Below are 24286 nucleotides of genomic sequence, written 5' to 3'. Positions count from 1 at the left end.
TTGCCTCCATAATTTCACAGAATTTTGCTTGGGAATCTACACTATGTAAATATATTTGATCAAAATATTCAAACTAAATGAACAGACTAGAACTCTCTACTGATCATTACTAAGTCTTTATGGTAAAGAGGATATTGAGGCAGGGAGATAGATTTAGATAACATTTTAGCCCTGGGTAATCTCTGTATACAAACACAATAGCAGATACTAAATGGTTATGATTGATGCTTGATTTTCCTCAGAAAACTCTGTCCACATCTCCTGATCACTTGTGTCTTAATATGGGATGTTAGCCAGTGTTACTGGATATGGCGCTATCTAATGTCCTTGCAAATAAACACCCCTTCCCCAAAGATATGGATGCCAATCCCATTATTTTGCCCTACATTTCAACCGTGTTGTGTAAGGCCCTATAGATCTCCTATTACATCGGAGCAGGCAGAAGACCAAAAAACAAATGGAGGGGAGGGGGAGAATGTCTGCTTAGATGGCTTGGAAATAAATGGCTGGTCAGCTGGGAATGCCTGTCAGCCATCCAAGGTGGCTTCTTCTCTCCCTGGGTTCCATTGCAGTACTAGAGGTGAGTGACTCACTAGCGTTCCCTCCTTCCCCACCCCCACCCCCAAATGCTGGGGCCTCTTCATGGGCTTGTCCTCTACCTAATCCCCCAGATTCTTTATATAGGAAATGAATCTCCCTTCTCACAGTGGGCAAGCCAGCAGGGAGTCGGGGGGCATTTATCTTTCCGCTGAGGTCTAGAGTTGCATTGCTTGTGACTTTTAGCACTCAGCAAATGTGTAGATGAGATCTCTGTTCAGCTCCTAGGAGGCCAGTGTCGAGGTCAGTTTGGCAGCTTCTTTCTAAAAGCCAGGCGATAGTCTGCAGACACTTTTCCAGATTTAGGGCAGGAGTTGCTGAATTGAGGATCAGGATGGCTGAAAAAGAAACCAGTGGCTTGCAAGTCCTTCTCTCTACCCTTCAGGTAAGAAGAGTCCGAGTTTGTGAGAATGCTGGCTTGTTTTTGCCATTCCTCTGGCTAGCCCTGACTCACGGCCAAGCTCCTCTGGGTGCTCTGTCTCTCTCTTTCAGTGCTGTGAAGCTCAGTTTTCGAATAGGTAGTATAATATGAGTTGTCAGTTTAGTTTCCCACCTGGAGCCTAACCTAAAGGATGCTTGGGTATTTAAGTGCTAAACTCGGTGATCCAGGTGATTATTCTGCTTCCATAACTGATCCTGCTGGGATTAGCGATTTGAGTTGAAATGACCATGTTGAAATGATGGCAGACAAGGAGAGGTGGGGAAGCAGTAGCTTGATCAATAAGGAAAGGAATCTGTTAGAACTGTCAGTAGGGTCAGCCAGGAAACCTTTGGGGAGAAAAGTAAGGAATAGAGAGAACAAGGGTAGGACAGTGTCTAAATGGGTCTACTGGCTTTCAAAGGTAGGTTTTCTTTACCTGAATCAGAGAATTGCAGAGCTGAAGGGGAAAACATATAACTAACTCAAGGTCACATAGAAGTGTCCAAGGGTTTCAGGAAATTATTCATATAAGAAAAGGCCCTAATAACTAGATGTGTCCAGATATTTAGGATGGTCTGCAGAGCTATAACTAGAAATTTTTGAGACCAAGGCAAATATCATAAGACCCCCCCCCCCACTGGGACAAGGGGCATGAAACAGTGGGCAGGGGGAGAACCAAAGAACTCATCTCTGGTAGAACTGCCAGCATGCCATCTGGTAAACTTCCTGTTTAAGCTGATTATTTTTGTAAACTAGGTGCTAAGCTCAAATACTTCTGTGCTTCTGAGGCTCCACAAGAATTGTCAGTACACTCTAAATGAAGGTTTTCTATAAGGCAAAGTCCCAGTCTTCAATTGCAGGCCTACTTTTGCTCAAAATTATGAAATTCTTGCTTATTTTCTAACTTCTTAAATCTAACAGACAATAGCAAGACCTCTTTTACTCAGAGCCCACTTAACTATAATATTTAAAGAACTGCATTTTCCTTTGCATTATGTTTCAGGAGAAAAGGAAAAATATGATATCTGAGATTTAGTTTAAAATGACCAAAATGTATTCATTAAAATTCTTCTACTTTCATCTTCACTGCATCCTAATCCTATTCATCAATTATATATATATATATGTATATATGTCTGTATATATGTATATATATATATATATGTGTGTGTGTGTGTGTGTGTACATGGACACCACACACTCATCTTCCAGAGAGATCTTCAAACTATTGCATCAGTCATACTAAAATAACATTTATTGCGATGTACAAAATCTAACAATTCTTGGGCTCCCTCAGAGTTCGTTGTTGGGTCTTTGGATTTTCTTGAGAAGAGTGCTATTTAAGATGTGACTATAAACTTCTTTTGGGATTGGGCATTGAAAAGAAAAGCTAGAGAAAATGAGAAGGAAATGAAAATAAGAAAAGGAGGTCCCCAGTAGGACAATTTATAGCAAAATCATTTTTATTTCTTAGCCTGAGTCTAAGTCTGACTTCTTCAGCCTACAAATAATATCCAAAATTATGTCTCTATGAACTTCATAACTTTGGGGAGAAAAGAGAAAAGTATTTATTCACTTTTTCCTACTTTCATTGCATGGAATATTTAATCTGAACAGCAAGTAGGCTAGTTTGGCTGGATGATAAAGAATGCAAATCAATTATATGATAAATCATTTCTTACTCATTTACATTGTGCCAAGGTCAGTTAGGTAGTGCCATAGATAGAGTATTGGACCTTAGAGTCAAAAGACTCATATTCCTGAATTAAAATTTGGCCTTAGACTCTTACTAGCTGTGTGACCCTGCGTAAGTCATCCCTGTTGGCCTCAGTTTCCTCATATGTAAAATGGACCGGAGAAGGAAATGGCAAACCAGTCCAATATCTTTGTAAAGAAAACTTCCATTGAATTCATGAAAAGTTGGACATGATTGAAAATGACTCAAAACAATAATGTAACATTGTGTTAAGTGGAAAGGATACAAAGAAAAAATGGAAAGAATTTCTTGTACTCAAGAAGCATTAGTTGAGGGAGCAAAATTTAATAAACCTGGAAAAGTGAAGTGGAGTCAGGTTGTGGAAGGATTTAAATGCCAAATAAAGGAGATGGGATTTTATCTTAAATATTCTAGAGAACCCTTGAAGGTTCTTCAAGGAAGTGATTGGATTAGGCCTGTGTTTAGGAATATCAATTTGCTACCTCTGAGGAGGATTGGGTGAAGAGGGATGAGCCTGGAAGCAGGGAGACTTATTAGAAGACTATTTCAGTAGTCCACTATACCTCTCATTATGTAGTTGGTGTTAATGGAGAAGATGGTAAATTGCCAATCTTATAGGTTGTAGGCTTCATTCCAATTTTGACACATAAATCCTTGCACTGCTATGGTTTCTCAGGTCTACTAATTATGGCACATGAAACATGGAACATGAAAAATGCCTTATTATTTGGGCAAGCACAGGATTGTGATGTTGTAACTTTGCTTCTGTTTGCATTTATCTATGGTGTCCCTGTAGATAATTCTTTAATATTCCTTTTACCCATAATCTCCAGGGTTTTGATCACTGCCAAAACAATATAGGTGACTCCCCCCCCCCCCCCAGCTTTTATCCTGGACTCTCAGAACAGCATCTTTTATGTATTTCAAGATATATATACAATATTTGACTTCCTGTCTTGTTAGCTTGGCCATTGGCAATAGCAAAACTGAATTGGTGAAATGCGTTTGAAGGGAATTAGAGTTTTTAGTAAGTCTTATAGATCATATGAATTTTGCCACATAAAGAATATTCTGACATAACAAGAAATTTCATTCTCTGAATCAAAACAGATGATGGTAAAGGGCAATAACCTGGGAGTCAAGAAACATGAAGTCTATTCCTGGGTGAGTGGTTCTACCACAAACTTGCCATATAATCTTAGCCAAGTTACTATACTTCTTCCAGTCTTGTTTCCTTATATGTAAAATGATATAGACTAGATCAGAGTGACTTGCAACAGTCCTAAGAACAGGAAACAAGATTAAATTTATTGAGAAATGTTTCACAATATAGGCAATGTTAACATGTGACTTTGTAAGTCAATATGAGGCCCACAGGACTATATTTGACTTTGACACCACTGACTTCAAAGATATCTAAGTTCCCATCTGATTTTCAGAATCTGTTTTGTTGAAATGAATTAGGGGATTTTTCTCTAAATATATGACTAAAGGTTGTACCAGGAGTTTTTTTTTCTGAAATTATTTTAAGAATTTCTATCTTTTGCATATCAATAAGGATCATTATAAAAGAAATTGTTTCTGTTCTCAGAAAAGAACAGCAGGGTTTGGAAAATTCAGAAGGGTATATACATACATACATACTTATATACACATATACATATTTTACATATTACATACACATATGTATTATACATGAATATGTACATTTATCTATAGAGTTATAGTTATATACACATACACTTTTTTTTAAATGCCAATATTGGCTAGTCTTAGAAGCATGGCTTAAAATTTGTCTTGGTGAAGTTTGGGCTTCCTCATTTGTCTTCAATTTTTGCTCTATCAGTAACACAAATAAGGAAACATGGAAATCTGTGTTAATTTCAAGCTTTGGTGGAAACATAGACTCTAGATGAAAAAGAAAAATCTTGTAGGGATTGCCAAATGGAAAAGGGATGAAGTTGATAAGAAAAAGCAGCATCTGTCAGTATCTAAAATGAATGACTTCTTGCTAGCCAAAAAAGGGAAAAAGGGTGGGGAATGCAGAGACCTTTGCTGAGTTGGGGTACAAATTGAATTATCTTGTTCAGTATTTCTTTCATTTTCCATTCCCTAGTTTCTACTGCCCTTCTCTTCTCAAATTTGGTTGGATCAGGGGAGTCTGCCTGGAGTTTAAAATTGATTCTTTGCCTAAAGTACACAACTTCCTGTCCAACTCTGAGTCCTTGAAAATGTGTGTAACCTTAAAATAAGGACTCCTTTAAACTTCCAGCAATTTTTCATTTCCTGATAGAAACCTGGAGTTGAGGAAAGGTGGGATAATACCCGAGAAACCAAGAGTCAACTTTTGAATTCTGCCCATAAGTTGCTTTAAATTCTCATTTAACCATCTGTTTTACTTTTATGATGAATATTTATTTAGTTCTGACTGTGTCCATGGTACTGTCCTAATCACTATTTAAACTATAAACATGTAGAGAAAAAGGGGAAAAATTAAAGGGAGGAAGAAAGAAGGAAAGCAATAAACTAGCTAATGAGATAAAAGTTTCATGGAGGAAGTAGGGTTTGACTTGGACCTGTCAATACCAGATGCTATTCTAGGCCAGGTCTAACTCATGATAGCAGAATGTTTCAGATTCAGGATTAGAATATGAGATTCTCATGGACCACAAAATTTTTTTAAAACCACTTTACTTAAAATAAGATAAAAATAATATAAGTTAGGCAAAGGACCACTCCTCTCCATGTTCATCAGGTCAATGGTAAGTTAGCTCAGTAAGGTATTTGCTGAAGAGAACTAGAAATTCTCCTAAAATGTCTAACCCCAACTTTCCAAAGGCTGGGTTTTTTAGCCCATGGTGGTAAGAAAGTCAAAACAAAGATAATCCATTCAAAAAATTCCCAAGATACATAAAATAGGGGCTACTCTTATTACAAATGGGGAATGTCAAGTGATCTAAATTGATTAGAACATGAGGATATATCACCTGTCTTTATGCCTTTTTACAGATTGATTCTTCTGCTTTGACTGATTAATCTCCCTCCTCAACCCAGTATCTTAGAAATTCTATACAGTTCAGCTTGTGTCACCTCCTGTAAGGGATCTTTTAAATTTTCATTTATTTATTTGGAACATTTTTAAATTTGGAGTTCCTGATTCTCTCCTTCCATCCCCTACTTCCTCAAGCCACTAAGAAGCCAAGCAATTGTCCATTATATATATGAAATCAATGATCAATAATCATGTGAATTTATGGAAACCATATTTACATATTAGACATATTTTAAAAATCAAGACAAATAAGGTGAGAAAATTATATTTCAATTTGAGCTCAGAATTTATCAATTGTCTCTGGAGATGGATAGGATTTTTTCATCATAAGTTCTGGAATTGTCTTGGAACATTTTATTGATGACAGTAGCTAAGTCTTTTACTATTGATCATACTTACAATATTGCTGTTACTGGCTACAGTGTTCTGATTCTGCTCACTTCTCTTTGCATCATTCCAAAAACATAGTCCTGTCATATTTTTCTAAAACCACCCCTTGTTTCATTTCTAATAGCACAATAACATTTCATCATATTCATTTATCATAACTTGTTTAGCCCTTCCCTTATTGAGGAACATCCCCTCAATTTCCAATTCTTTGCCACCACAAAAAAGTTTTGGACCCTTTTCTTTTCCCCTTCCTTTTCCTTTTCCTCTGACCTCATTGGACATTCTAGTGGTATTGTTGGATTAAAGGGTCTGAACAGTTTTATGGTGCTTTGGGCATAGTTTCAAGTGTTTTCTGGAATGGTTTGATCAGTTTATAGCTTAACCAACATTTCATTAGTAAATCTGTTTTTCTCTTATCAACTCTACCATTTGTCACTTCTAATAGGTGTGATTGGTACCTTAGAATTATTCTAATGCCTTTCTTTTATCAATAGTGATTTAGAGCATTTTTTCATATTACTCTGGTTAGCTTAATTTTCTTTTTTTCTTAAAACTGTCTGTTTATCATTTATTAATTGGGGAATGGCTCTTATTTTTGTAAATTTAACTCAGTTCTATGATCAGTATATATATATATATGTATATATATATATATACATATTTGAGAAAAGAAATTTTTATCAGAGAAATTTGGGATAAAAATTTTGGTTATTCTTTCTTTGTCTATGGTACCTTTCAAAGCAAAATGTAGTCTACCTGATTATCTCTTTTAATTAGATATGTTTTTGTTTTGTCAGAGATCATGATTGTTATCCCACCTATTTTTTTAACTTTATTTTTATTTTTTTTAGGTTTTTTTTTTTTTTTTGTCAAGGCAAATGGGGTTAAGTGGCTTGCCCAAGGCCACACAGCTAGGTAATTATTAAGTACCTGAGACCGGATTTAAACCCAGGTACTCCTGACTCCAGGGCCAGTGCTTTATCCACTGTGCCACCTAGCCGCCCCCTTTTTTTAACTTTAGCTGAAGTCTGTGTCTCTATTTCAAGTGTGTCTGTTTGAAATAACATATTGTTCAATTTTGGTTTCTAATCCATTTTGCTATCTGTTTTCTTTTATTAGTGAGTCTCTCCCATCCATAGTTAGTTATGATTAATGTGTCTTCATTTCTTTCCATTATTCTCTCTCTCTCTCTCTCTCTCTCTCTCTCTCATCTCACCACTTCTTCTCACCACTGCCTTCCTTAATTTACCTTCTCCTGTATCATCCCCTCATTTCTTATACTTTCACGCTTCTATTTCCCTATTGGGTATTATATTTCTATACATGATTGAATGTATATATACATATATATATATATATATATATATATATATATATATATATATATTCTTCCTTCTTTGTACCAACTCTGATGGGAGTGAGTCTCAAGCATTGTTTGCCACCACTCCCATTTTCTCCTCCATTATAAAACTTCTTTCTTATAATTTTTTCCATGAGAAAAAAATTCCCCATTCTACTTCTCTTTTCACCTTTCTCCAAGTTCATCTTTCTTTCTCCTTCTTTCATTTTTTTGCTGATAATTCCAACATGCCCTGTCTATGTAAACTCCCTTTAACTATCTTAATAATGTTAAAGTTCTTAGGAGTCATTTTGTTCAGTAAGAGTTTCTACTTTATTTTTCAATTGCTTATTCTGCTTTTTAAAGGAGATCTTTTTCTTCAGTCAATTTTTTTGTGCCCCTTTTATCATTAGGGACTGCTGTTTTTCAAAGTGGTATTTTCGTTAGTATTTTTATTCTTCCTTTTACCAAGATGCCAATTCTCTTTTCATAATTTCCTCGCATTATTCTCATTTCTTTTCCAAAGTTTTAAGAATCACTCATCTCTTTCTTTAATTCTTCCAGGAATTCTTGTTGACTTAGGTCCATCAGTATTCTTCTTTGAGACTTTGTTGCTTCTTTTGAGGTTATGTCTTGGTCTTCCTTAAACCCATAGTAGCATTTTATAGTCAAATTCTTTTGTTGTTGTTGTTGCTGTTTATTCATTTACTCAGGATTTCTGTAGACTTTGAACTTTATGATAAAGTTGGCTTCTCCTCACCTTTGAGTTGGGAGGGACTGTCACGGGTTTTAGATTTTTATGCACTACTGTTTTCAGAGTCATTTCTGGAGGTCTATAAGTTTTGGGCTTCCAAGGTGATATGATCCTGGGAGAAGCATTTTTCTAGCACCTAGGACAGTTCCTAGTGCATAATTAGTTTTTAATAAATACTTATTGAACTGAAGACTTCAGCTATGGAGCTTGCCCTTTCTAGTGAGTAGAGGATTCACTCTAATATAGGAATTAAATTCAGTGCCTCTGGGTCCCATTTGCTAGAGATACAATTCTGGTTGCCTATTCTGTGGGTAAGCACTCTGAATTTTGCCAAGGAAGGGTTCCTGGTCCCTTGCAGCTGTATGGGCTAGTGCTCTTCTCTGCTTTGGTACTGTGAGTGGAACTCTTGCTTCTCTGTGACAGATCATCAATACTTCTCCACTCCCTGAAACTATGATCCAGAACTGGGTGATACCAACAATATCCAGCAAAGAGTCCCCTATAATCACCTTCTGAACACTTGTCTGACCTGCTCTTAGTCTCTGGACTGAGAGTTATTGAAGGAAGTTACCACTATTGTCACTGCTCTGGATAGACCTCCTCATATGCATTGTTAAGTTTTCTTAGGCTAGAAAAAAATCTCACCCTGGCTTTTTTGTTATTTGTAGTGCCTCAAAATTTGTAGTCAGGTGTCATTTTAAAGTTATTTGGAGGGGAATATTGGAAGAATTCAGCTGGATCATTGATCTGGATCTGCCATTTGGACTTCCCTACCTAAGAAGGTTTTTCTTATTCCCTAAATTGTTAGTTTCCCCCTCCCACCCTATTCAAAATAATTTTTAATTCATTTAGTAAATAGTTTGTATTCACTTATCTGTAAATGTACTGTTTTCCCTCAGCAGAATAAAAGGTCCTTGAGAGCCAGAACTGTTAAAATTTTTGTCTTTATTTTTCTAGCACCTAGGACAGTTCCTGGTGCATAATTAGTTTTTAATAAATACTTATTGAACCGAAGACTTCAGCTATGGAGGTAGATCGCTTGCCCTTTCTAGTGAGTAGAGGATTCACTCTAATATAGGAATTAAATTCAGTGCTTCTGGGTCCCACTTCCTAGAGATACTATTCTGGTTGCTTTAATATCCATATCTATAATAAGGGTGAATAGCAGAACAGCATCCTTTGATGGTGATAAGCATAAATTTGGAAATTTAACTGATAGATTAGGGCAAGTTAGACTCTAGTTAGATACACACCCTCCATTGACTTTTCTCTGACAACATCTAACTCGTAATTTACTGTCTTCCAAAAACTAGAACAGTGCTCACCAAAGCCAAACACAGTCTTAGGTCAAAACCTGTAAGTTGTCAAATTTTGTTAAAAAAGGAAGAGAACCAGTCTGAATATCCAATGGCCATATCAGTCAGCCTACCTTGCCTGTGGGACACTTCATACTTTTACACATGTCAAAGATGGACTCTTGAGGATAGAATCTTTTGGGTATAACTGCTTCTTTCTCTTGCCAGATCTTAGAGGCAAAGCCCTGTGAGTTTAGGGGATTTGTGGTCTTTTAGCAAAATAATATTGTCTAGTTTATTCAAGGTGAGAATTCTGCAAGCCAGGGTCTTATTATATTAATGAAATGTGCTGGAGGCAGTGAGAAGAAAGAAACCAAGAACAGAGATAGGAATATGAAAAGAAGGGGATCTGAATTTATATTTCATTTGTTTAGTGTTTTGGATGCCCTTTTATGATCAGTTGAGGGAATTCAGTGACCCTTATTCTTTGCCAGGAAAGATGTTTCAGGTGAATGAATCCCTCAGGTAGGTTTCCATTACCAACTCTGTGTCTCTGAGTGTATGATTTATAAGTGTGTGTGTGTGTGTGTGTGTGTGTGTGTGTGTGTGTGTGTGTGTGTATACACACATACTCAGTGCCCTAAAGAATCTAGGGATTAATGGTAAATAGAAGCTCTTGCTAAGTATAGAAAACTCAAGAAGGATGAGAAGGGGACAGTGAATGATTTCCATTGTGGCCTGTGGAAGACCTTTAATTTTTAAAACTTTGGGAAGAGGAACAGAAGAGATGCATTATGGTGTTATGGGAAGAATATTTGACTTAAAAGTCTAAATACTTGGGTTCTAGTCCTGGCTTTTATTTCTTACTGAGTGACAAATTATATAACCTCTTTTAGACTAAGCCTCATTATCTATAAAATGGGGATTATACTTGCATTAATTCTCTCACGATTTGTTGTGAGATAATGCATATAAAAGACCTTATAACTACAAAATATTTTATATATATTATATATATATGTTCATAGTTATTAAGAACAATTTCTTACTTTCCTTGGAGATTGAGAAGTTGGAACTTCTTGTAGTGAATACACTGCTGTACTGAAATTTGGAGGTAAATTAGTTGTTTTTATTGCCTTTTCTTGGAGATATTTAATTGTGAAGATATGGGGCAAATTGTTTTAGGTCATCTAGGTGCAAATTTAGCTGGACCCGGAAAAAGTTTAGTTTACTTTTATGTTCCTTTATAGATTTTGATTGTATGTTCAAAATGCTTTGGACATTGGGAGAGGTCCATCAATTCCTCAGCTCCCTTATCTAAAAGACAACTGTTATTTTCAGTACCACTCCCTTGATTTAGAGTAAGATCTTCAAAAGGATACTTTCAATGGTTAGAAGCAAGATATAATCATATTTAAAACTACTGAGAGTTCCCTTTTGGTTTGGGGGTTATCATAGTTAACATTACTTTCTAATTCACATACCTGTCTTTATATCCTCAAGGTTGTTATTGACATTTGGTATCTACTTTCTGATCTTTATTTGACTGGGGGGGAAAGACAAATGAGAGGCCAGGAATTTTATAAAAGGTTTAATAGGTTGAAAGCCATTTTCATACATAATTCTGTTTCTAATCAGAGAGTCATATGCTGATAAGGACAGCTTGTCCTCAGGTTGCAGATTATAGGCAAGACCAGAGTTCATAATTAGTACTTTGACGACAATTTTCCTTGGGGATTTGGTTAAAAGGCAGCTCCTTCAATAAGTAATTTTCTAGGTCAAGAATTGACCAAGAAAATGCTTATTACATCCTTAAGCTTCTGAAACCCAAATGATGATGAGAGTCTATGGATCCTATTCATCAGCTTTAGTAATAACTCATTGCCCTACATTCATCATGTGTGTCCTCATTTTTCTTTAATACAAGATTATTAGTTGGGAGAGGTACCAGACTGTAAAGGTCTCCTTCCCCCCCTCCAGAGATTAATGATGAAAAGATTATCAAATTCTGAATTGTAATGTATCTTGGAAATTCTACTTCAATCCATGTCCCATCTTAAAAATTAGGAAACTTAGATTTAAAAATGATTTAGTGGTTTGCACAAAATCACATGACAGAAATAGCAGCTCTGATGAAAAAAAATTCAGTATTTTTTCCATATTCAAACAAAGAAATGAAATCTTGCTTTCCTTTTCACTTATAAATCCGAACACTATATTTCTGAGGGGGAGGAGAGAACCCTTTAAAAGATTTAACTTAAGATTTTTCATAATTAAGACAGCAAACTTGAGACATGGTGGAGGCTAAGATGTCAGCATGGATTTTACAGGTCTCTCAGAATTATACTATACTTTTTGGCTCTAGGATATCTCTAAGTCCTTTTTTTTCAACCTTCCCTAAATAAATTTCTTACATGACTAGGGAGACCTTATTACATAATCAAAATTCTTAAAGTTTAACTTACTACTACTCCCTTTGTCTTCATTTTTACAAGTTTAATAGTGCTAGGGTGAAATATTATTCTTTACCATGAAGAGCCTCCATTTCACAACTTGACTTTAATCTGAAAAAAATTCCCATAATTGTAAGACAAAGTTTAAAATAGTCATTCTATAAACTCTATACTGTAAAATGGAAGGATGTTTGAATCCTGGGTTTGATCCTGGGTTCTGTCACCAATAACATTATATAAAAAAAATTGTGAAGTCAATTTTTACTACTTTATTACATAAGGAGAATTTTGAATGAGCTCATATTTTATCTCTGAAGGCCCTTCTAAACTCTAACTCTATGATTCTAAGATCCTACCCAGGATTTTCAAGCCTGAAATTGTAACTAAATATTCTTGCCATTTTTAGCCTTTCATGTATTGTCTATCTTTATACACAGTCATCCTTTCCATCCTCTGACAGGATGGTTCATTGTTTCTGTTGTGAGAGAGAGGATCAGATTATCTTCAATGTTATGATGCATGTTAGGCTCTAATGCACAGAAATTTGCCTGGCACTCTCATCAGTACCCTTGGCACATCCTCACCCCACTCCTATGGTAGTGGATGGCAAAGCTCATGGAATCTTATCAGAGACATCCCAGAGGAACACTTTCCCATTCAATACTGTTTGTGCCAGTAGGAAATGGACATAGAATATATTGTTGGCACACTTGGAGCCCTTCTATCTGAAATTCACACTATTCCATGCTGGCTCACTTAGAAGGCTCTACTGTTGTTGCTGTGAAGCCTTTGGGGAACAAGCTATTGACTTTTTGCACTGACAACCTTACATCTGCATGTGTCTCTTTAAGAATTATCTTTTCTTCTGTAATTTGTTTGCACCATTAAGATGAACCAACACCATGTCTCTCTTGTAAGACAGTAAAGGAGAAATCTATCCTAATTTGTTTCTGGAAAGCTACTCTTTCCATTTCCTCAAGTTCTAACATTAAGATCACTCCCCCATTCCCCTCCATACCATTAATTCTGTTCCAATTTAACCTTTTCAGTCATTATTTTGGGAAGCAATTCTTATGGAGCTGTGGCCTAGCAACTGCTTCTTTGGGCTTTATGGCCATAGCTATTGAAGACTGTCAGAAAACTATACCTACCACCAAAGTTCTTGAATGGGGCTGGCAAATGATTCTGCATCAGAAACTGATATCATGATATCTGTGCAAATGTCATTAAAGAAGCATTACCATCTGTTTAGCAAATACCTTAAAACCCTAGCTCCTTGTCAGCTTCTATACATGTGGATTCTTCTATTAAGATGTGTGTCACTTGAGAGTGGGGAATTTTTTACTTTTCTATTTGTACCCTCTCTGTAATATCTCAGTACTTTGTAGAAAGCAAGTGCTTAATAATGTTTTTTCATTCATGAATTTATTGGAAAAATTATAATCTACATTTTTTCATTTAATCTTCCCTTAAAACTTAGTGTCTTGTTGAACCTAAGGGAGCCCAGGAGAGATACTGCTCACAGCATCCATTAAATTTACTTTGAATTGGTAGGACTGTCAGTAGTAGAAGATAGTGAAGCATTACCTATGGCCAGTCCTTTCTAGTTATGATAGAGAAACCAATGAGATTAGGTAGTCAGGAAATATAGAATTAGTAACAAATGTGATTCATCAAGCAAGACTGGGGCAGGAGTGGTTTTAGAAATTGGTTCCTTATCCAGGAATTAAAGAGCAGTTCCAAGAGAATAAAATGGAATCACAAATCAAGATGTAGTATGTCATTTGAAGAGCCAAGAAAGTAGGTCAAGAAAATAAAATGATTCGACAAGGTATGTTTATCAGGTATAGGTAGGAAATCAGAATGCACCTGGTCATAGCAAATTAGATGGATAGGTTTCTCTAAGCATGAGGGTCTTTTGATGATGTCCCATGGCTCTTGACACTCTCAGTCTCCTGAGTCTTAGTGATCCATGATGCCATGCCATAATCACTCTTCACCTCTGTCCTACAACCCTCCGTGTCTCTACTTGGGAAATCATTTTCCCAAAATAGAACAAGGAAGAGTTCAGATATCTCTTATTTGGAGCTGGTCTTTTGCTTTTCAGCTCAACTTCAGCTTAGCAACAAAGGGATTCAAGGACCTATATTACCACTTTACCCAACTCTCTTGTTTTCACTAGGTCTCAGAGTCCAACCAGCAGTCTCTAGTTTCTTGACTGATTAATTCACCTTGCACTCTCCTAAGCAAAACCATTGAGACTTTCCCAGTGAATTCATTTTCTTGCTCTCTTGAACATAAAACTAGGGTCCATCTTATCATGGCCCCTCGATCACTACTCCCTAACTAACCAACAGCAGGCCCAAAACTACATCCTGAAACTCAAATAGACTCATGAAATAACAAGCAGCTGCCTTCTTCTTCAGCCTGACTGAAACTTATGACTCTTCTTCATCTCTGCTAAAAACCCATTCCAAGATCCTGAAAATCTTATTTGGACTTCACAATGTTCAATAGGTTGGTTGTTTTAATCACAACTTTTTTCCCCTCTAAGAAAAAGAAGCAAAGATGGTGATGATGATCTTGTTTTTTATTATCAAAGAAGCCCATGGCATCAGGGAGGTGATGCCATGACAAGCAAATGAATTGAATTTAAGGAAGAGTGTGCTGTGCTATGTTACCAGCCTCACTTTCACTTCTGGAGTGATCTGGGTCCAATGAAGATATGAATCAGAATGATTGGACATATTTGTGTATTTCAGGCAATTAGGCTTAAGTGACTTGCCCAAGATCACATAGTTAGTACATCTCAAGAGTCTGAGATTTGGAATTCAGGTTCTCCTGACTTCAGGGCTGGTGTTCTATCCACTGTGCCACCTAGTTCAGTTGGCAGAACATAAGAGTCTTAATCTCAGAGTTATAGGTTTGAGCCCTACATTGGGCAAAGCAAATTCTTTTTTCTAGATGATATAAGTGGAGGTCATCCATCATTCAAGCTTCCCAATCTTGTCTTCCTTCATAGCAATAATAACTTCTATTTATGTAATCCTTTAGAATTTGTACAGTATTTTTCTTACAGCAAGCCAGTGACACAGGTAGTTCAAGTATTTTTTTTATCTCTATTTTATAGAAGAGGAAACTGAGCTTTAGAGGAATGAAGTGATTTCCAGCATAAGAATCTCCTCTTTGTCATATGACAGTAGTGATCATCTATCCTCTGCTTTAAGAGCTTTCAATGAAGGGGTGCCCACTGCCTCCAGAAGCAGCCTATTCTACTCTAGTTTGTTAAATGTCATTATTTTCTCACATCTCTATGTAAAACTAGGGATTGATGGGGCCACCCATACATCTCATAGCTTCTAAAACTTGTCACCTATGTATGTGAACATGTATTTATTATCTAACTTAGGTTGCTTATCCCAACTTTCTTTTACAGTGGTAAATTTAGGCTCTGAGGCAATAACTATCAACATGCAGTTGCATTCAAGTTCTTCAAGGTTCTAAGAATAGCCCTGATCTGTGTGTGTGTTTGTGTGTGTGTATGTGTGTGTGTGTGATACACTTCTTTAACCCCTTCAGTTCTTGAGCCACCATAGATGACTTTCCATTTACACCAACCAGCAGATCACAATAATGATACAATAAATTCTTAAATATAACCATGTACTTAGCAATAATAAGGCAAACAAATTGATAAATCACTCCTCAGGTACTCCCCACTCAAGTGGGGAAGAATAAAATGGCCCACTATCTGTTAGGGAGAGTTGGAACATACTTACAGGAATCTGACAAGGAAACATGTAAGGAAAGAAAATGTTCTTGGGTAACTTGCAACTTTGCAATGGAAACATCATTTTAACCTTCCAGAATAACTACACTTAGGATAACTGCTTAACCGCCAATTTTCTCTGCTCTCCAGTTGGGCAAATTCAGTTCTCTCTAGTTGTAGCATTTTACAAGCTTTTTTAACTTCCAATCACCCATATGAGGGTGGGGAAGTAATTTGGAAAAGTTTACAATAGCAACAAGCTATTAATTTGGATAGAAGCTCCCTTTAAGTCAAAGAACTACAAAGATTGCCAAATTGGCTATCATTGTGGATTATAGACTAACCCAATCAGTTTTCTACTCATTGGCTGCTGTGTTGCCCAATAAGAATAGAGATCACAGTAAACAGCTCAGACTTTCTGAGCCAGACAAGTCAATTTTAGCCAGCATTTTACTCAATAGGATTCTGTTTTTCAATTAAATTTCAGCAAAGCAAATGTAAAATCCTTTGCCCCTTTCTGTGTTTCCCTTTTGAGCTAGAGAAAGGCAGTAAAGAATAGTAGGCACATCAGAAAGACTTCATCTCTCTTGGATTACAGGACATCATTCATCAACCAATCAGGAATCAAGGAGTGGACATCTGTTAGTTGGAGGACTCCTGATTTTTAGTCTCCAAACAGTTAAGATAAAATTACTTTATTGCTTCTACTTTTCTTTTAATTTTCAGTAATAAGGTTTTTTTTCAGTATTCATGCTTAGGGCTCAGGCTTCTATACCCTATTAATTTCTACTTTTGAATGGCTTAAAGCAAAATCTTCTGACCCTCAGAGATCCCCTTTTCACTTAAAGGCAATAACTCAACAGATTTCCCCTATGAAATCAACAGATTTTGTTTAATCACATAAGTCTCCAAATATTTAGATGATTTCTCATATTTCTAATTTTGCCCTCTTTGGTTTTAAAACAACTATATGCAAATAAGTTGACTTAAAATAATACCCTATAGAGCTGTTTGGAATATTAAAAGCATAACAATGTTAAGAATAATAAGAAACAACTCAAATTTATACAATACTTACTATGTGTCAGGCACCATACTTATGTCTTTACCATTATTGTCTCCATTTGATCTTCATGACAAACCTGGGAGGGGAGTAAATGCTATTATCATTCTGGCTTTACAAATGAATAAACTGAGGCAAATAGATCTTAATGTCTTTGCTTAGGGGCACACAGTTTATCAGTGTCTGAGGCTAAATTATTTGTTTGAATTTTACAAAGAGGTAGTGATCACTAACATCCATTAGGAGTTCACTAATGATATGTTTGTCCTTTGGGTTTTTTTTTTTTTAGGTTTTTGCAAGACAATGGGGTTAAGTGGCTTGCCCAAGGCCACACAGTTAGGTAATTAAGTGTATGAGGCTGCATTTGAATTCAGGTACTCCTGACTCCAGGGCCAGTGCTTTATCCACTTCTCCACCTACCCCCTCCTTTGTTCTTAAAGAAGAACATGACATCAGGGAGGTGATACCCTGAGAAGCAAGTGATTTAGATGTGAGCCAGGGGATGCTATGTTAAGTCACCAGCTTCATTTTCTCCTCCAGTAGCCAGATATGGATCAGGACAACTAGAGATGACCCTGGATTTGAAGCAATCAGGGTTAAGTGGCTTGCCCAAGGTCACATAGTTATTAAGTATCAAGTGTCTGAGGCTGGATTTGAACTACCATCCTCCTAACTCCAAGGTCAGTGCTCTGTTCTCTGCATCATCTAGCTGTCCTATGGGTTCATTATGAACAAGTGGGAGGCTGAGGGTACAGTGAAAAGAGCACTGACTCTTTGGTGAAGAGGATTCTGATGAGATCCTAGTTCTGTCACTCCCTTCCAATGTTTCTTTCAGTAAGTTGTGTAAAATCTCTGGGCCTCAGTTTCCTCATCTGTAAAATGAAGGTGTTGAATGAGTGGCTTATTAAGTTTTGTCCATTTTAAAATCTCTGATCTTTTTATAAATCAGACCAGACTAATATAATTTCCTTTTTGTGCTAGATCAAGGGAATATAATATATATACATATGTAATTATATATGTATAATATATATAGGTATGTATCTATGATGTTTATACATATATACATACATACAATGCTTTCTTTTTAGAAATTCAGTCAGCAATTTGACATTTATTGGCACCATCCCTGTGGATAAGATGGAAAGATAGGTTAGGTGGTAGAATAATTATGTCTATGGTGATCTGTCACTAGCATCCTCCCTTGTCCTACTCTGTTAAACATTTTTATTAATAATATGTATCAAGGAATGATCAGCTAAGGTAGCACAGTAGAAAGAGTCCTCTGCCTCAAGTCAAGAACATTTCTTAAATTCAAATCCAGATATGCTTACTAACTGTATGACCCTGAGCAAATCATTTAACCTTTTTAGCCTCAGTTTATTCAGCTATAAAATAAGTTAAAGAATGAAATGACAAACCATTCGAATATATTTGACAAGAAAACCCCAAGGAATCACAAAGAATTGAACACAACCTAAAAAAATGATTAAACACACACACACACACACACACACACACACACACACACACACACACACAGAAGTCAAGACATTAGATACCATGTTTGACAAATTGACAAATGACATAAACCAGATCTTCTTTGCTGCACCTTCTTTGTTACTGGAGCATTTTATTGGGTGATGTTTACAAATTGTTATTTCCAGAAAAATGTATTAATCATAGTGAACCTTGGAGGTCTTCTCCAGATCAAACCAGTAATTATAGCTCTTTCAGACACAAATCTGTTTTAACACTACGTTGCCAACACATGAGGATTGACTCCTTTTAAAGATGTCACATATGATGACAGCTTTGTTACCATTAATGTGTTGGCCAGAGAAAGGAGCAGAGTCCTTGTGTCTTCACATAGAAATAAATTTCTCACATGTGCAGCTTCAGTTCTTCTCTAATCCACAAGAGGGATTAATTAGGATTTATTAAATACTTGGGCACCCAAGTAGTGTAATGGAGAGAGTGCCAAGACAGAAGTCAGGGAGACTCATCTTTCTAAGTTCAATTCTGGTCAAAGACCCTTACTAGCTATGTGATCCTGGGCAACTCCCTTAACTCTGTTTGCCTCAGTTTTTTCATTTGTTAAACAAACTGGAGAAGGAAATGGCAAACCATTCCAGTATATCTGCCAAGAAGAACCCAAATGGGGTCATGAAGAGTAGGACATGACAGAACAACCAATTAAAGGCAGATTCTATAATAACATTGTATATAGAGAAGCAAACCTTCATAGAAGTTGTATTCTAATGAGAGGGAGGTATGTAAATAAGTAAACCTATACACCCATCTATGTTTGTACATCTAAACATATACACACATACATGCATACCTACACATATACATGCATTACAAAATAAATGGTAGGTCGTTTGGACTATCAGATAATATGATGACTAGAGCACTGGAGTTAGAATCAGGTAGACCTGAGTTCAAATATTAGTATCTAATACTTATTAGCTATGACTTTGGGACATTCACTTAATCTCCATGTGTCTCAGATCACTCCCCAGCACCAAGTCATGGAGTTTTTCCTAAGAGAAAATCCCTTTAAAGCCTATCTATCTATCTATCTATCTATCTATCTATCTATCTATCTATCTATCTATCTATCTATCATCTATCTATCTATCTATCTATCTATCTATCTATCTAAATTTTATATATGAAAATAATTTGAAAGTGTCAGTGGGATGACCAGAGAAGATACCTCATTGCAAGCTCTCTTCATTGTAGTTCTGTTTGAAAAACAACCATAAAATGCATGCCCTGAGGACTGTTGCTTCTTTTCAATTAATTTTACTATCAATAATAATAATAATAATTAGAACTAGCTTACTTTATTTGTGAAAATATTTTATTAGTTAAAAACTTGATTAAGGGGACTTTAATATAAATATTTAAATAAGATGAACTGTTTTCATAAACACTAGATGTCAAATTTTTGATTGAGTAGCCAATGTCTCTTTCTCTTCTGGAACATCCTAATCTCAATTTTTTTCATAGTTCCTTTTGGCTTCTCCTTTTTCCCTTGGAGTCAGCTCAGCAGTGTCTGTAGAGGTAAGATAGCTTTGTGTGTATAGCTAAATTATGAGCTTCATAGGGCAGACATCAAATCTGAGGGTGCATTTATATTTGTCGAATAATGTTTTACCTTGACTATCTCTTTTCAAATCCCATCTGAAAATCTTTCTTCTTCTCAACATCTTACTCCCTTTGCTATTATTTGATTTTGCAAATGCCACAGGGACACATGACATGGAAAATGTCATGCAAATAAAGTTGTATTGTGTGTTATATGTCAAATTTCTCTAAGATGTAGTATACTAGTGCATACATCAATACATGGGCACATAGAGTGAGTAGAAAGTTTCAATGTTTGGTGAATGTGAAACTTGCATTATATATGTTCTGGCTTTATTGGATTTGTTTGCTATAATTGTATTGACACTAACATAGAAATGAATAAATGAATTTGAACATATATAAGGGATGTATTCACAAGAAGATGAATTCAAGAAGAACTAATGAATGAGGAGTTTTAGGTTCTATCCCATTCTGTTACTTTGGTGTTTAATAAATAAACTTTGCAAACCAGCCATCCTCGTCAGCTATTGAACTCTCATTCAGCTATTATAGCCTAATTCAAGCATTCCTTTTTTCACAGAGCCTCCATGAATCCTGTATCTTCTAATCTTGTTCTATTTGTGCTTCACATATCATTTTGTTTTCCATTATTTAATACACTTTTCTTGTAATATTGTGTATTACAGTTGTGTTGATTTGAGTCTTATCCTATCATTAGATTACCTGTGAGTTTCATGAGGATAGGGATTTAGCTGGACTTTTTAATCTCTGTCAAGCTTCAGTACCAGAGTAGTACTCACACTGCACAGCTTAATTAAAGTTTGTTGGAAGAATGAATGAATGAGCCATCAAGAGTCCTAGTAAAATCTAAGTATCCCTGGTCCCACTTTATGAAATATCATGTTGCTCCTACTTTCATGCATGGGTCTTTTCCATGCCCTCTTCCAATCTCAGTAGGCTGAAATTTCAAGAGATATATGCATTAAAGTCTAGATGATAGAGTATGACACTGACCACATCATTGCTGTTTCCTGAGAAGTGGGTCTTGATAGACCCTAAGGAAGGAACTAAGAGTCCAAAGTGTCTGAACTTTTCAACCTTTCTCAGATGCCATTTCCTGTTGTTCCTGCCTTCTCAGTAACAGCAAGGGAATAACCTAAACATCATCGACAGTGATTCATTTTCGGACAATTAGGTGGTGTAATAGATAGAGGACTGGTTCTGGAGTATGAAAGACCTAAGTTCAAATCTGTCCTTAGACACATACTAGATGTGACCCTGGGCAAGTCACCTAATCTCTCTTTGCCTCAGTTTCCTGAGGGGATATCCCTTTGGGGATAATAATAGCACCTGCCTCCCTGCGTTGCAGTGAGAATCAGATAAGACAGTACTTGTAAACATCTGGCATATAGTAAGTGCTATATAAATACTAGCTATTATTATTATTTTCAGAATTTTGGGATACCTATTGCTAGAGGTAAAGAGCCTTGTGGTTTATTAGAGGAGTTAATGAAACTAATTTTTATTTTCATTTTTTTCAATTAACAAGCATGTATTTTCTCTCCTCTTTCCTCCCTTCTCACCAATTAAAAGAAAAACAAAACCTTTGCAACAAGCATAGTCAAGCAAAATGAAGGCTCATTTTGTTCTTGTGCATAAATACGTGTTTCATTCTGTATTTTGAACCTATCACCTTTATTAGGAACTGGGTGGTACCATGGTAGAAAGAGAGTTGACTCCCCAAAAGATCTAGTAGCACCACTTCCAAGTACAAGTCATTCTTCTGACATTGCCTATGTGATTCTGGACAAGTGATTTAGGTGACTCAATATTCTTGTTAACTTTTTAAGACTAACTTTCAAAGAAGATACTGGCCTAAAATGGTGGAGGATGCTTCCTCCTAGAGATTTTTATAGCAATAGAATGATAAGTCCATTTTCTAACCCTTTAATATAATATTGCTTGGAATATTGAGGGGTCAACATAATTCTGCAAGGAGCTATAAGCTTGCACAACACAAATCTGGATTGAGAGGCTCCTGGAGACTTGGTTGACTTCAGTATATCAGGTTAGAGCATCAGGACCAGAATAGACCTTTGACTTCTTTAAATTATTTTTGCTTTTCAGTTTTTAAATGGTGAATATCATCCACTGAAGCCCATAGAGCCCTATGAGAAGCCCATAGGTCGCCTATGAGAAGAGCAGGTCTGGTAGACCTCAAACTATTCACAATTCCTTTAAAGCACTTACCTTAATTATTCTTTCATAGGAGATGGGATGCTTCTTTTTACCATCAACTCTTCAAATTCCAACTTCATTCAAAGTTCTGATTATGAGCCACTTCCTAGATGGGACCTTTCCAGATACCTACAATTATTATTTTTAGTCCCTTTAGCTTTCTTCTCCAAAGATTATTGTATGCACTTATCTGTTCTGTTCTCTTTCTGTTCCATTTTATATAATCTCCTTGAGGACAGTAATTATTATAATTTTTTGCCTTTGTATCACTATGCCCCTCTCCTTCCTCGTCTTTCAATACCTAAAATGGTTCCTGAAATAATAAACCTTATAGGTGTTTGTTGAATTACTAGAAGCAGACCACACTATGCTTTCACTTTACTTGATGGAGACAGAAGTCAAAAAGTTCCTTTACTGCTCACCCTGAAACTTTGGGATCCTAATTGTCAGGGTTATTTCTAGTGCCCCAACCTTTCTTCAAATACAAAAGTCCTCTCTTTGATATCTCTGAATGTTCTTTAGAAATAGGAACTATGGGGAAAGGAGTGTATAGTTATGCATGTGCATGTGTGTGAAGTTCAACTGCAAATGGATCCTGGGGTATTTTGATGATAAGGTTTTGTCTTCCTAAGTTGTCTTACCTCTCCTATGCATTTCATAAAAAACTTGAAGTACTCAGCACTGAAATTCCTGAAATTCCTAAAGTCATGGGCAGATGTTTTTGTCTTTGTTTTATGTCTGGATCTTAGCATTCCTACACACACAATTAATGATCACTGGTAGTAGAGGTGATGATAGATAGATAGATAGATAGATAGATAGATAGATAGATAGATAGATAGATAGATAATAGATGGATAGATGGATGGATGGATGGATAGATAGATAGATGAATGGGTAGAGCGATGAATGGATAGAACATTTATTAAATTTTATGATGTGCCAAGTCCTGTGCTAGAAATACAGGTAAAAACATGGTTCCTACACTTAAGAATCTTATATTATAATGGGAAAGACAAACTAAAGGGAACTGGAAGGTTAGGAACAGGCAGGGGAGACATTCTTTCTTGTTTGTAATTGTTGGATTAAGTTGCCTTCAACTCTTTCAATGTCATATATATCATAAGAATTTGAAGTCCAGGCATTCCTTCAGATTCTACTTACTAAGTATCCTACTCAGCCAAATACCAATGATAAAAATGAAAAAGGAGAATTATGATTCAGTGCAGACTGTTATTGATTACTGATATCTGTTCGATCAGAAATACAAAGGATCAAGCCAGACTTATAACACTCAGAGATATAAGAAGAGCAGAGGGCTTTCTTTGACTAATTAAGTACACATTTGTCCAAAGACTTAGACCTACTTCATAAGAGACCCTGAAGGGTAAAGTAGAATTAATAAGCTTCACAAGACTTTAGTTTCATTTATTAAGCTTCAAAATCAGATAGAAGAATGGAACAAGTGGTATCAAGAGTATTGAACTCTGAGTTCAGAGAATTAAGTTCTAGTCCTGTGACTACATACATTAGCTACATCCTGTGATTTTCCCCTAGGAGTTCTTAATTTCTTTTATCACCTCTTTGTCATTACATTAGTTGTCCATTTATCCTAGAATACACCCCTTCCTTCACTGAACCTCTTGGATTCCATAGCATCTTTCCAATCAAGAGTATAGGTACTACCTCTTCCAAGAGGCCTTCCTTAATTTCCCCAATACTACCTGCCCCCTCCCACTCTTGGTAGTCAAGGCCCTTATTCTTGAAATGACTTCTTATTTTTGTGTGCATTATGTATCTTTGTAAATATCCTGCACTTCTTTTCAGCCCCCACTGTTTCTTGAGATTAATTAGGATAATCTCATTTTAGTCATTGTATATTCTCAGTGATTTGAACACACAAAAAAATGGGTGCTTAATAAAAATACAATTGAATTGAAATAATTGGATTAGATTATTTCTGAAATCCCTTTCAGGGTAGAGTTCCCTGATCTCCAAACTGAGGGAGATTGGCCTAAATGGCCTCTGAGATCCTTTATTGACTCAGTGGTGCTTCCACTGATGATTCTACAGTAAAAACTGTGACTGAGCATGACCAG

At 36.2% G+C, this 24286-nt stretch overlaps 1 protein-coding gene across 4 annotated transcripts in view; it reads left to right on the top strand.

The window, feature by feature from the left end:
• The first annotated feature begins 635 nt into the window (after positions 1-635).
• The window catches only part of AGBL1 (AGBL carboxypeptidase 1), a 1019050-nt gene continuing 995399 nt past the window's right edge, over positions 636-24286 (top strand). For 3 of the 4 annotated variants that reach the window (XM_074234136.1, XM_074234135.1, XM_074234138.1), the window contains exon 1: positions 636-982. In XM_074234136.1, coding sequence (XP_074090237.1) covers positions 932-982 — 51 coding nt within the window. In that variant the 5' untranslated portion in view covers positions 636-931. The remainder of the gene's footprint in view (positions 983-24286) is intronic. The other variant, XM_074234137.1, reaches the window with a different exon arrangement.

Source organism: Macrotis lagotis, chromosome 4 (assembly GCF_037893015.1).
Source record: "Macrotis lagotis isolate mMagLag1 chromosome 4, bilby.v1.9.chrom.fasta, whole genome shotgun sequence".
NCBI lineage: Eukaryota > Metazoa > Chordata > Mammalia > Peramelemorphia > Peramelidae > Macrotis > Macrotis lagotis.
The sequence above is the reverse complement of the archived record's forward strand: the minus strand, read 5'-3'. Positions and strand labels throughout refer to the sequence as shown.